This window comes from Pelecanus crispus, chromosome 9 (genome assembly GCF_030463565.1).
Source record: "Pelecanus crispus isolate bPelCri1 chromosome 9, bPelCri1.pri, whole genome shotgun sequence".
Lineage (NCBI taxonomy): Eukaryota > Metazoa > Chordata > Aves > Pelecaniformes > Pelecanidae > Pelecanus > Pelecanus crispus.
The window spans coordinates 13,451,098-13,464,955 of record NC_134651.1 but is presented as its reverse complement, the minus strand read 5'-3'; the positions used below and the strand labels follow the sequence as shown (position 1 = coordinate 13,464,955).

Here is a 13,858-nt window from a genome sequence, read left to right as displayed (position 1 = left end):
CACTCACATGAGCACACTCGGGAAGGTTTACAATAGCAGTCACACTGAAGCTGACCGCAGTTTTACCAGAGATTTCAATGAGCACAAATTGAGTTAACACCAACGTTTCAGAATGGTTAGCAAATTTAAGCTCTCCCAGGATGCTCCATGGCACCAGTGGCTCTAGTCGTACCATTTCCTAAAACATCAGCATTTCTCTTGTGTTCTGGTCCAAACTACCTTCTCTTACTGAACTACAGCCTCTGATAGGCCAGGGAGTTAGAAGCTACTAAGAGACAGAAACCCTTAAGATATGGGTTTGGTGTTCCCCCACCCCCAACAAATGATCAGGGAAAAAAGCGGAGCACTATGATCCTGAGTTTAAAGCTGGGGAATGGCAGTGATCAGGTCATGACTTCCATGAACAATTCTTCCCCCTTCAAGCACTTCCACAGCTTTAAGATGAACCTCACCCTGCAAAATCCTTGTAAGTGATCTTTGGGGTAGGGTTTAAGGTCATGTCCTCAATATATTGCAGCAGAAACAGGAAACCTCGATCCCTGGCTCTCCACAGGGCACTGCAGAGCATACCCACCATCTTCCCTGGCTCTAGCTAGACAAACAAACATGAGACAGTTTCTTTCCTCTCCTTCAATCACTCATCATTTCTAGCCCACCACTTCTCTGAACTCTCTTTCATCTGACCCTGGCTATTTCTGCTTTCTCATCCCCTTCCCCATCACACCATGCTCCTTCCCTCAGGGCCCAGTGGTGGGTCACATTGACTTGGACACAACAGAAGAAACTCTCAGAGGCCAGGAGCATCTGCAAGATCTTGCTGCTTTCTGCGCTAACTGCAGGTGCTCAGCACCTCGCAGCCTGCAGCCTCAGAGAGTTTCTCCCCAACTGCCAGCCACTGGACAGCCAGGAAAGGGGATAAAGAATGGAGTAAAATTTCCATATCCCAGAGAAAGTCATCAGGACATCAAAGAACATCCCATTCACAAAACAGCAGCATCACTTTTGCCAGACCGGTGTGTCTGGTTAACCTTGTGTTCAGTCCTTATGATAATACGGTATTTGGAAAGCAGACGGCTGGCACTGCTCTAACATCTTGCTCTTCAATCTTTTGTAACAACAGTTCTACTGATATTGCTCTTAACCTTCTCTCTCCACTGAGCCCAGTGCTAAAATCTCTTCAACTGCTTACAGGAAGCAAACCAAATGTTTTTTGTCAGTAATCTGCCCTGTAAGGGAGGGGAAAAGTATACTGATAACACACTGCAGACATAGCATTCATCACATGTGCAGCAATACGCTGGTTACACTGGAAACCCTATCATGATACTTCAGATGTTACTTGACTGTTGTAATGACTAGGAGACATCTGTCTCCAATTTACACTTTATTTTTTGCAGTTGCTTTTAGTTCAGCAGAAGTGTCTTAATGGAGAAGACTGGTACTTTTTTAGAAATAACATTAATAATGAAAGAATCCTTGGATGCAGAGCAAAACCAGCAAACACATTGGCAACAGAACTCGCTGCATTCATAAGATGTAACAGGAAATGATAGTGACTGGCTTTTGTGTGGGGGGGATTTTTGTGTGAAAGAAATTAACTCTGGTACTCAAATTCCCATTAGGAAAAATGTGTTGTGTTTTTTTTTTTTTAAACAGGTGATTGGTCTCCATACATGTTAATTCAGACTTTTAGGGGGTTTCATCTTAACTGGGTCACTGATAAATAAAACAAGAAACAAAACCAAAAAGCCAACCCCTCCGCAGGTTATTTAGGCTTGGTATTGACTAACAAGTAATTAAATACAGCTCTTCACAGTAATCTTAATTATGGCTGCACTCCACCACAACTAAGAAGAGTCACATAATAAACTGAGAAGATTAGCCAATTCTAACTGTTGAAAAACATGTATTTTTATTTTTGTGCATAGTTTTTATGTGCATACAGCCACAAGTCACACAAGGGAATTATTAAAAAAAGGCAAAGAATTAATGAATTTCTATATCACGACCAGGCAAATATTATAGTTCATTTTCTTTACATAAATGAAGCAGCTTGGCCTAATGGCTTGTATAATAGGTCGAGAGTTTTGGACTTGGGGAAATGGGGATGTGTGCTAGAAATCAGTGTGAATTAGGCAGACCAGTAAACAAGCTTCATTGAATTACTCAGATTTATACCAGCTGAGAATCCTGTTTTCTCAGCTGGCCACAACCATGAATTAACTGTGCAATCTTGGGCTAGTCACACAGGCTCCACCTTTCATGGGAATTCAGGTCCACAGGAGTCTGAGTCTGGGTTTTTCAGTCCCATTGATTTCCTACAGAACTAGGGCTCCAAGTGTCCAAGTTATTTTCTGATAATGGAACTTGGGAAAGCTCCAAAAAAAAAAAAAATCAGAGGCCACAATTCAGCAAAATCCTTAAGCACAGGCTAGATTTCAAGCTGGTCATTAACTCTCATTGACTTCAGTATGACCACATCGCGCATCCAAAGGCAAAAGCATTCAGATTGTGCCTCAGCAATTTAAGGGCCCCCAATCCATTTGCAAGAACAACATGCAAGCCTAGCTGAGGCCCTCAGTGTACTTAGGCACTCATCGTCCTACTGAAGCCAATGCAGACCTCATTTCATTGAAAAATCAATGAGACATATGCTCTGCGACACAAATTCCTCACACCTAAAGCCAATAGCACGGCAGGTGCTGAGATCCCTTGTAGACCTGGCTTTCGGCACAGCAGAGTCCTGAGCTTTCTGAAGGGTATTGATATTCAGGCTTGAACACTTGTTTCTTCCACATTTAAGAGTTTAATGTGTGCTTGGGTGCTTTTTTTTCTTCCTTTGCTGCATCAGATTGCCAGATTCCTGCTTTCCATTTCCTACTCACAGTACCAGCTGTCCAGCTTACACATACGTAGCCCCATCAGCATCGCCATCCTTTCCCCTGCATGTGCAGCAGCAGATGGATACAGACGTGTTTTGGGTTAAGTCCATAACCAGTTTTTTGTGGACTGCATGGATAAACATTTAAAGGCCCCTTCTGGTTATATAAAAGAAAGCTATTAAACGTTTACTCTTTCCTCTATACTCAGAGCTGCAAAGCCATATCACAGAACATACAAACGCAGGTGCAACCAGGCAATTATCATTCCTTTATATCCCTTAAATAGATAGAAGATAAATTTGAAAGAAAACAAGGAACAGAATCCTTCTCCCTTTCCTTTTTTATCCTTTTATCTCCCAATGTAGGAAGTTTACTGAACCCTTGCCAACAATTCACTCAGGCTAATGAAGTGTATAAATAATGGGATTAAATAATCTTAAACCATTACTACAGTGGCTAATGCAGATGTTTTCCCAAACTAAAGCAGATGAGTGGTGAAGAATGCGTGCTTGATTTAAAAAAGAGGAAAAGAAAGTATCAATCTGCAAGCAGATGAAGTCAATTCCAGCCTGAAATCAATGAAATGTTTAATTCCAGTTACATAAAGTTGCTCCAATCATATTATGAAGGCACCTTCCTAAAGTGTGCAGTGTTTTGCACATGGTCAAACTTGCCACAAAATTAACCTTACAGTTTTTATGGTGCAATCATTTTAGTGCAAACAAAAATGGAAATGGTTTAAAAGGTACATATTACATCAAAAGATCGTTTAGTTTATAAAAGCCAATTAACAAGGCCCGTATATCACTGCCACTGTAAATAAGATAGAATCCTCCCTTTTTATATTCAATATTTCAGCAATAATCCCACCGCAAAGGCTCTGCAGAAACAGAAGGAATAATGGGATATTGGTGGCATTTTCAGAAATACATATTATTGCTTTAATTATTATTAGAATGCCAGAAATGTCCAGAAAAGCAATTCTTACTTTCAGAAGTGCAAATCCAATTCTGGAAAGGTCTCAAGCCCAGTGTTTATAAAAAGACTCTGAACTAGAGGTTTAGAGAAAGACTTATCAATGCTTTAAGAATGTTTCGGTGCTTTTCTTATTCTCAATTACAAGGATTATCCCAATATACTGTATGCTAAGGTCACACCAAGGTAAGGCCTCAGGCACATGATGTGATGTTTCTTTAATTTGCAACTGTGCAACTGGTTCCAAGTAGCTCTCATAGGAGCCTCTTAAAAGGTGCAACTCCTCAGAGCAACTGTTAATTGTTTGCTTTAAGAGCTTGTTGGAGGCATGAAATGAAATTTTAGGGTAAGGTAAGCTTCAAAAGATATCCAGTTCAAAGACCCTTAGTTCAGTAGAAGGACTTCCATTAAGCAATGCAAATGTCTTGGTTTTAGAAGTTTTAGTGTTATCTTGCATCCCACCTCCTTAATCTTAGCGGGCACCACAGTCTGTAAGCATTTTGGTATCTGGTTTCTCAACACAGAAAGCTTCTGAGAGCAACACTACTGCATAATCACAAAAAGCACCTCTTTCCCCTGCTTTGGCCACTTAATTTCAGAGATAGGTTAGACCAGGAAATGAAATTCACCCAGGAAGCTGAAAAGATCAGAGATCTTCTAAACACCATGGAAAAAGTACCCATGGTACTGCCACAGGATTGTCAGGTTTAAACTGTAAGGCAACTGTACAGTAATGAAAGAAATCAACGTTTCCAATGTCTGTGCATTAAAATCAGGGTGCAAACAAGAATGGGTACTTACAATATAGCAGGGTTCACAGTAGGCTTTCTTCTCCACTGCATAGAAAGGCTGTCCCCTCAGCTTGTTGTTGCACATCATGCAGGTGAAGCACTCCACATGGAAGACCTGGTCCATGGCCGTGCAGCCGGTGCCTTCCCCAACAACATTCTCCCCACAGCGCGCACAGCGACCTGTCACCAAAGGGAAAGGACATGAATCAAAGCAAGCTCCTGGTCTCAAGTGCAAAGAAAGTCCTCCTACATGCCTGTGCTGCATATTGGGTAAGGGGGACACAGCAGCTCAGTCAACAGAAGAGCAATTTGTGCCACTGCCGGCAAAAATCCAGTGCCACTGAAATGCACTCCAGTGCTGGGGCATATGAAAAGATCTAGAGATGCTTGAAACTGGCTCCCAAGACTGCACTGGTATCAGTTCTACTGCTGCTAGACCAGTGATCATCATAAGGAGTCTGAGCCCCAGATGCAAACCATCCAGCTGTCATCTAACCCAGCTATATAGTCATCCTCAGCTCCTCAGTTAGATGGGATAAACCTGTGCCTAAAGCCTCGCCTCCACATGAAAGGATTTTGTGGTAGGATGCCTCATAAAGCTGCCTGGTGGCAGTGCAATTGTTACCATTTAGAGAGTAGTTTTTGCTTGTACAGCTTAAACCAATTCCCTCAATAGAGCCAATTATACTAGCAAAAAGATTTCACTTTTTACGCTTTTGCCAGTATAGCAGTATCAATCCTTGCACTTTTGCTAACACACTGATGCTGAGCTAGTTGATTATTTTAAATAAAAAGTACTAGCTAAAGACTGAGTGATTATAAAGAGTGCAATATCATCTCTTACATGGAAAAATGACTTTTTTTTCTGTTTGAAGATTAATACGGATTAAGATATTGTGTCTATTTAAAGCACAGAAACTATTCCTCAAGAAACTGATGGGTGGATACTTTACTCTTACCATACTTCAAGAAAGGTGTATCAGAAGCTGCTAGTAAGGACTCCAAGTAAACACAAGCCCTAGGAGCTCTGGCTGTTTCTGAAAAAGGTCCCTAATGCCACATACAAATACGTAACACACAAAAAACCTGTACACACACACACATACGAAAGGCTTGCTGCCTTGTTCAGATTGTTGTTGAAAATGTTATGGGGCAGACAGATTTAAAATGAAGACATGATTTCAGAGAACAAGGGTTTCTTAGATCACGGGAATGACATTTTCCTAGTGAAGGTTGTGGTGCAGAGATGATGGAAGAGGGTGGGTGGAAGGCACACCTTTGCAATTTTCCTCTGTCACTCATTTGAGTTCTAGAAAACAGGGATATCCCATGTAGGTCTGATGTCCTTACCCAGTAATCAGTGTTGAAAATAATTCATTCACAGAGTCACGTAAGGTATTTAGGACAACCTCAGCCACCCTATGCAGGAGAGCCCCACCGAAGGCAACAGAGTAACTATGGTTTGGGGTTTTGTCCCACTCAAAATGGCATTCTCCAGTTTGAGAATAATTGTGGTGTCCCCAGTCTTGGGACCCTGCACTTCTCTTTCAAGGCTCTATGGGTGGAGTGGTGTGATCGCCCAGGGTGGGAAGGAAGGGAAGGGAAGCGAGAGCTGAGGTGCAAGCAGGAGGGCAGACCGAGTTTAAAATAGAATTACTCATAAATGTGTATACAAATAATATGTCCCTAATAGTAATTAAATAATCCAGCTACAATATGATGTTCTTTCATACCATGGTTAGTGTTTATTGGCCTTTTCAAACAAATACTGCAAAACTTCCTGCAAGCAGGAAGGCAGACTGAGTTCAAAATAGAATTACTCATAAATGCATATACAAATTATATATCCCTAATAGTAATTAGATAATCCAGCTACAATACGATGTTCTCTCATATCACGGTCTGTGTTTATTGGCCTTTTCAAACAAATACTGCAAAACTTCCTAAAAGGACTTGGACATGCCTCATCATTCCAACAGCAGGGCTGCTGTCCTTGCGCAGTGCAACATCAACGTCCCCGCACTCACAACTTCTTCCCTGCCTGTCCCAGACTTCAATAGGCTACATCCAGGGAACAAAGCATTTAAGCTACTTTTGGATCCCTCAGGATGCGACAGGATGATATATATACACATTTGAGATATATTAGGAAAGCTTGGAAAAGAACCCACATCATTCTGATTTGCTGCAATGGCATAACCGTAGTTGGCATTATATGGGACAGACAGTTCCTGACTGAAACAGCTCCCAGTCTGAGCAATATGGAGAGAGAAGTCACCAGATAAATCCAGACAAGCCTGGAAACCCCCCAAAAAGGAATTAATAATGTTGTTTTTACACTTAACTTTCTTTAGCATTTGTTATTAGCATTTTGATTGACAGTGTTGTGCTTTAATCACTCCACTGTAATGCTTCTTGTGAGGACTCCTTTTTTACGAGCAGAGAAGGAATGCAGGGTCCCCAGCATGGTGGTGAGGCTACAGAGCATGGGGGAAGAATGGAAAAAACCATGAGGACTAGGAAGAATTAAAAAAAAGATCCCACTGGAGAGAACCACAGGAGCAGTACTGCTCTTGGAAGGAGGCAGAAGAAACCTACTGTATATACCGCAGGAGTTGCACGTACAACAGGAGAGCACTGCTTGGTCCTGTGTGTGGACAAGACCGAGCGTGCTCTGGGGCCTTCTCCAAACTGCTCATGTAGCTGGGCTGTAATATGAAGAGACGTCTGGGGAGCAGTTAATATCTCTATATATAAAACATGAAATTGAAAGCCATTAGTGTATTACTTTACACAGTGTTTTTCCAGAGGGAATATTCCGCTGAAGAATTTATTTTCCCTGGTGTGCCATTCTGTGATCATCCGGTATTATTTTTATGAGGCATTTGGACATGGAATAATGTAGTGTCTATGCAAACACTTCTCAGCTTTCTTTGTTAACATCTGAGTAGAACATGTGGGAATCTTTTCTTCCCCTCCTCTTCTCACATTCACAATTTAGCCAGTTCTTGTATACTTCAACATTTATCTTCCTCCTTGACCAAGGCATCTCTCCATTTGCTGGAGAAGCTGTATATGTAGACCATACTTCTGGCTGTACTTCTTGTGTCAGAAGACCTGGGTCTGTTTCCTAACTCAAATATATACTCCTGTAATCTCTGGCAAATCACTTGGTGCCTTTGTACCTCCATCCTCTCTTTGAGCAAAGGACATAAAGACATCTTCTCTTCTCCCAAAGGCTACATTCCTGCACGGCTCTGAGGCATTCCCCAACTACACTGCTGGTGGCCAGGTACAAACCAAAGAGCAGCACAACAGAAGTCTTGGCCAACTTCTCTCCTTGAAACTGGTATTTCCTTAGGCTTTCCTTCCTCTTTCTGGGTTTTTCCACAGAAGATTCCCATTCAGGCAGCAACAGCCTTAACCCATCTACATTTATGAGAAGTCTAGCTTCTGGTATTATGTACACGGACAGAAATGCTCCTGTAAATTCTCGCAGAGGAAAGCTTAAAGAAAGCTTCCTTTTTCATAAGTTTATATGCAAATTGTAACACTGTGGCCTGGAGCAAACAGTGTTTTTCATGAGAGATGGCCACTCCAGTGAGAATCAAAACACAAGCTCTGTGCCTAGCACCACCCCCAACTGACTCACTAGCCTGAAGGGTAAAAGCAAGTAAGCCAAATTATTCAAATATGAGAGCTTACAGTTAGGTGGCTGGATCCACGGAAAGGCACACGGGCAAATATATGACCAGTCTGGCTGGCAGTGATGCGGCTGTTAGATGCTATACCTTCCGCAGACTTTGGTGCAATCTGGGAACTCACAAGACTTGCGTAAAACCAGGTCTCTTCCCCCGACTCCTGTGCCTCACTCAAATTTGGTTGAAAATGGCTGTTAGTTTCAAGCGTTATTGATGAGGGAGGAACTGACAAACAGACAGGCACATGCACACAGGCAGTGCGATTGCACAAGCCTCATTTCCTTAGAAAACCAGAAAAAACCCACTAAAAACAATGTATCTATCATTATGTCTGATAAAAACAAAACAAAGGTCTGCTTTTCCTGTGTGCCAATTACCAACAGCGAAGGTATTTGTGGTCGGACTCACCACAATTAAGTGCCCACACATGTTCCCCATTTTAATATTTTCACACTGGTTGAAATAACCCAGTCCGTTGTGTGCAGAATGCCCATGAGTGAATACAGAACAAGTTGCACTGCTTATTGGGAAAGAAGTAGCAAAGGCAAAGCTTGCAAGACTCAAGAACAAACAGATTGCACAAAAAAGATTACACAAATAATCTAAGAGAAAAATAGCAGGCAGCGTATTACAGTAGAAACATAGAACAACGTGACCCATTTGCTTCCCACAGAGACAAACAGCACTTAAAAGGCAGCTTAAAGACAAAGGACAAAATTAGTACTAAACTGCACGAAGATGAAACTATGTCATTTCAACATTCTTCTTTTGCCCCTTCAGCCCTTTTTAGGTTCTTTTTCAAGATCATTTCAACAAAACTAGAAGGTGATATATTGGCAGCAAGCCTGGGAGACTGGAGTCCTCTATTTTTGCATGAAAGAGGTTCATAACCTTGGCCATGACCTTCCTTCAGCCTAGCCTGGCTGCCACATGTTGGTCTTACCTTGGGGGGACATACAGAGGTGCCCACAGAGGCTTCCCTGCTGAAATTGCTGGAAGTGCCATCATTACTGAGTAGATCAGATGGAAACACTTCAGCAGCTGAAAGGACACATCAGCTACTATACTTTATTCTGAAACCTCCTCGTTTACTGTCTTCTGTTGTATAAAAAATTTGAAATATTGCGAATCTGAAGGAAGAGGGGGAAGGGAGGAGAGGAGCTCATATTGCACATCATGCCATGTTCTAACTTCTCGTTATTTTATTACTATTATTACATGTTTTTTGCTTATACCACCATAGATCCTGGCTGCTCAGACTGTGGAACAGCCCCCATTGTGCTGGTTATTGGACAAACACAGAATACAAAGAAGGGCCTGACTGCAGGAGTTTTCAATCTAATACAAGCAATAACAATTGGGTATAGATAGGAAATACAGAGAAGCAATCAGACAAAACCGGTCAGCAAGGAAAATTGTGGTCTCAGCACTCTAACTGTTTTACTATTGACAAGGAGTCTGTAGACAGCCTAGCAAAGGAAAAGGTTAAGGAAGAATTTGAAAGAGGATCCGGAGGGAGTTTCAGGGAAGTTTAATGGGATGCTTCTGAGGAAAGGACAAAGACAGCACAAAAGGGAATGTAAGGGCTTGAAGAGCGAACATAGACACCTGCAGACAGGAAGGATGAGTTGATATGTCACTGGAGAATACTAGAGGAAAAAAGGGTGGGAACAGGTCATTACAGGGCATGCAAGTAAAGACAAGAAGCTTCTGTTTGATATGATGCAGAAATGAAACCAGAGGAGAGATTAAGAGGCAGGAATGATCTGGTCTAAGTTACAAGCTAGAGAGTGATTCCTGCAGCTGCATTCTAGTTGAGCATGAACGGGGAGGAATTGCCTTTTTAGAAAAGGATGTTGCAGAGATTCAAGGTCACTGGAGCTTGGATGCAGGTTTTATCTGTGAAGATGAATAGGAAAGGCCATAATCTGAGCTGTTACTCAGCAAGATTCTTAAGATTTGGCCAGAGTCTGGGTGTGATCTGGAGATGAGGAATTAGATACAGGGTGTCCAACCTTATCTGGGACATGAGTCACTTTTAAATGTCAGATTAAGAATGTGAGCCAATCAGACAAACATCTACCACCGAAGATGGATGATGGAACAGGTACATGCCATACTAATGCTTATGGCATAATATTCTGATAGCAATCACACTGGAGCCAAATACAGAGGTAATGTAACTCCATCCAGCTAGCTTGAGATGCTCCTGCTTGTACATCCAAGGATTGCACTAGCTTCTTTTAGGCTACAGCATTATTTGTCTGTCATACCTACTTAGACACTAAGCTGTCAGGGGCACCGACTGTCTCTTGCTATGTAATGACAGTGCCTAACACAGACAATTCAGGCAATAACTAGAGATACTAAGAGTAAAGAAAGCAGAGAGAAAAAATGTACAAACCTGCTCCCTACAAAAGGCTTAAATTCATGAATTCAAAGCATGCATTCTATGTAGAGAGGAGATAGGGGATAATTTTCTGATAAAAGCATCAATGTAGGAAGGTTTTGCATTTGCTGAAATGTGGGGAGGAAACCTGCTGATATCTCAAAAACTTCTGCATGATGGAAAAAACTGTTTTCCACCTAACAGTACTGTGGGAATATACCACAAGGTCATATCCTCAGTGCCTCTCAATTACACAATTTCCCTTGATCAGCTAAGTGTATTCCCTGGTTCTCACTGCAACTCTGATATACTATGCAAGAAAGAACTGAAGAAATACAGCGTACTGCCTTTACAAAAGTGTACTAAGAACATTTTTAAAATATGTAAATACATTGAACAAAATATCTCGCTAAAAGTTCCCCTGGCAGCCTCAAGACACCCAGTATTTCCGCTGTGTTATTTTTCTAATCATCTCTGTTTAGAGTTCGCCAGCGAATGCATTTTAGAGATTCATGACACATTCTGCTTTTGGACAGCTTTGAATCAGCTGGCAGTAAATGTGGAAAAATCATTATTCCTAATGAAGAAATATTGATGACAAAACAGCATTTCGAGGACAACGTTGACCATAAGTCAACAGTGTAACAAGATTTTCCCCTCTCTCCCTCTTTCCTAGTGACTTTTATCCAAGGGTTTTCAAGCATTTCCCAAGCATGTGGGATTCCTCAGGGCACCTATGCCAGACAGGCACAATTATTCCATTTTAAAGGGATATATGAGCAGAGGTTCAACCATTAGGATAAGAGTGTAACAGTAGACCTTAACTGCCAGTGTGCCTTAACCAAGTTAAGTCTCAGTGGTAGAGATCCTGCAACTCGTAAGCACCCAACAGGTCCTGGGTTCCTTGATTTGCCCAAAGGCAATAAAATAGGAATCTCTGATCTGCACGAGAGGGTTTATTCCCTTCCTGCGGAGCATGGGATGTATGTGTCCAACTGTGATTATGTTAGGGAAAGATGCGTTTATCATATTTGTCCCAGAGTTATTCCAACACTTTGGCACTCAGGGCACTGCAATAATAGTATGAAGGGAAACCCAAAGGTAGTTTGTGCATTTTGTAGGAAACTATGGTATTTTTCTCATCTTGTCCTTGCCTTCCTTACCTACCCTTTTTTTGCTTTTGAACTCAGACTTCTCACTGAGTGGGAAGCCTTTGGCAATGGTTTATTCTGCCAGGATCCAAGCTTGAAGTTTCGTCATTCAACAGCAGCAGGCTGTATGCATCAGTTGTGTTACACAGCCTTTGGACACAAGACAGATCAATCTTAATTCCCTCTTCTTCAGCAGATGTCAGAAAACACAATCTTTCACAGTAAACAGAGCTTCATGCAGCAACGTGTGCCTGTAACACTTCATAAATTAAATCCAAGGCCGTGATTTAATTACTGTGTCCTGGTTGTTCTGCTTTAACTATGTTGCACTTGTACTCCAGATGTACAGGTCCCGGCAGTGACCTCCTTGTCATTTGTACTGTGCTGGTCCAGCAGTAGCTGCACTCTCCTGTTGTTTGCATCCCTTTCCTCCAACCACAATACAACTTCATATTCTCACTTTGCTTGGCTGCAAACCTGACACATTCCCACTATGCCCTGGAGGTCTCATTCCACTCCACACAGCAAATGCACTGCAACTGTGCAGGCTCACGCTGCAAACACTTTACTGTACCTTTTCAAATGCTTCTCCATGCTGCTCACCACAGGGTTACTATCCCAGCCAGTCACTACCCCTCACGGTGAATTTTTCCAACACCCTGAGAAGATAGAGGACTGTTAGGACACCCAACATGCAGGTGGAGAACTTGAGACCCATGCAGGTTAAATAACTTGCCAAGGGTCACACAAGGAGTTTGTGATACAGCCAGAACTAAAACCGCATCTTCTCAATCCCAGTCTAGCCTCTTTAACCAGAAGACCATCTCTGAAAAAGGTTGATGGCAAGATGGGCTTGCAGCATGGAAACTCCTCCATTTCAGAGGGAGCTCCCAGCACCAGACCTGCTGGAATCCCCCCCCGGCAGGAGGAACATGCTCCCTGTGCAGACCACACCATTGCTCTCTGGCAGCCTGGCTGAGCCATGTAGCAACTGAGCACGAAGTGTTTTGTGGTGCCTCTGCTACCGTCCTCTGTTTAATGAGAGCGGAAGAAAGGCCTGTGTTTCCTTCATGATCCATGTAGTGATGGTCCCTGTCCCTTACACATCTACATCACCCTCTCCTCAACTCCCTGGGACACAAGAGATAATTTAGCTTGTTTCTGATGTAAAGCAGATTATGATGAGTGCTTACCAACATGGCAGAGGTACCTTCCTAAATTATTGCAACCACAACACACCACTGCCACAAAATAAAGGTTCAGAGAGGAGCACTCTGATTTTTCAACAAAGCTATAAAAATTCAAGTTGAACAGGTTCTTGAGAGGTCATGGAAACTATCTTTACTGCCTTGAAGGCAGGATCAACTCTCTCTACAACATTCTTGACACATACTTGTTTAACCTGTTCCCAAGAACCTCCAGCAACAGAGATTTCACCAACAACTTGGGCAAAAAATTTCAGTGAGCACCTAACTTTACCACTAGCAAGCCTTTCTTTCCATCCAACCAAAATGTCCCTCACAGTAATCTAAGCCAATGCTTTTTTACTCTACTCATGATGGACATAAAGAACACATATAGACTTGGTTTGGTCTACACCAGTTGTATGGGACGTAAGGAAAGTTGCCCCCCCCCACTCCTCAGGCATGGCACCTTGCAATGTAGGCAAATGTTGATCTGACCGTGTGCCCAACACACTGGGTACCAGTCCCCAACTTGGGTGATCTGCAGTGAGTGTCCCAGCCCAGTGGGGGTCAGTGAAGCTCTACAGTATTTAAGGTCCCAGACACTTTTTTTGCAGCATGCTCTGCTTTTGTTTTTTTGTTGTTGTTGTTACATTGTGTCAGCTTTTTGGCACATCTTTTACCATGTGCAAACGGGTTGAAATAGAGCCTCAGTAACATCTGGAGACAAAAGAAAGGGGGTGAAAAAAAGAGTGGGAGAGAGGAAACATTCCTCCCTTCACTGA

General features: G+C 42.3%; 1 protein-coding gene across 1 annotated transcript in view; it reads right to left on the bottom strand.

Moving 5' to 3' along the window:
* Window positions 1–13,858, bottom strand: part of LPP (LIM domain containing preferred translocation partner in lipoma) — a 341,053-nt gene that overhangs the window by 40,733 nt on the left and 286,462 nt on the right. The window contains exon 9 of the mRNA XM_075716569.1: window positions 4,659–4,828. Coding sequence (XP_075572684.1) covers window positions 4,659–4,828 — 170 coding nt within the window. The remainder of the gene's footprint in view (window positions 1–4,658; window positions 4,829–13,858) is intronic.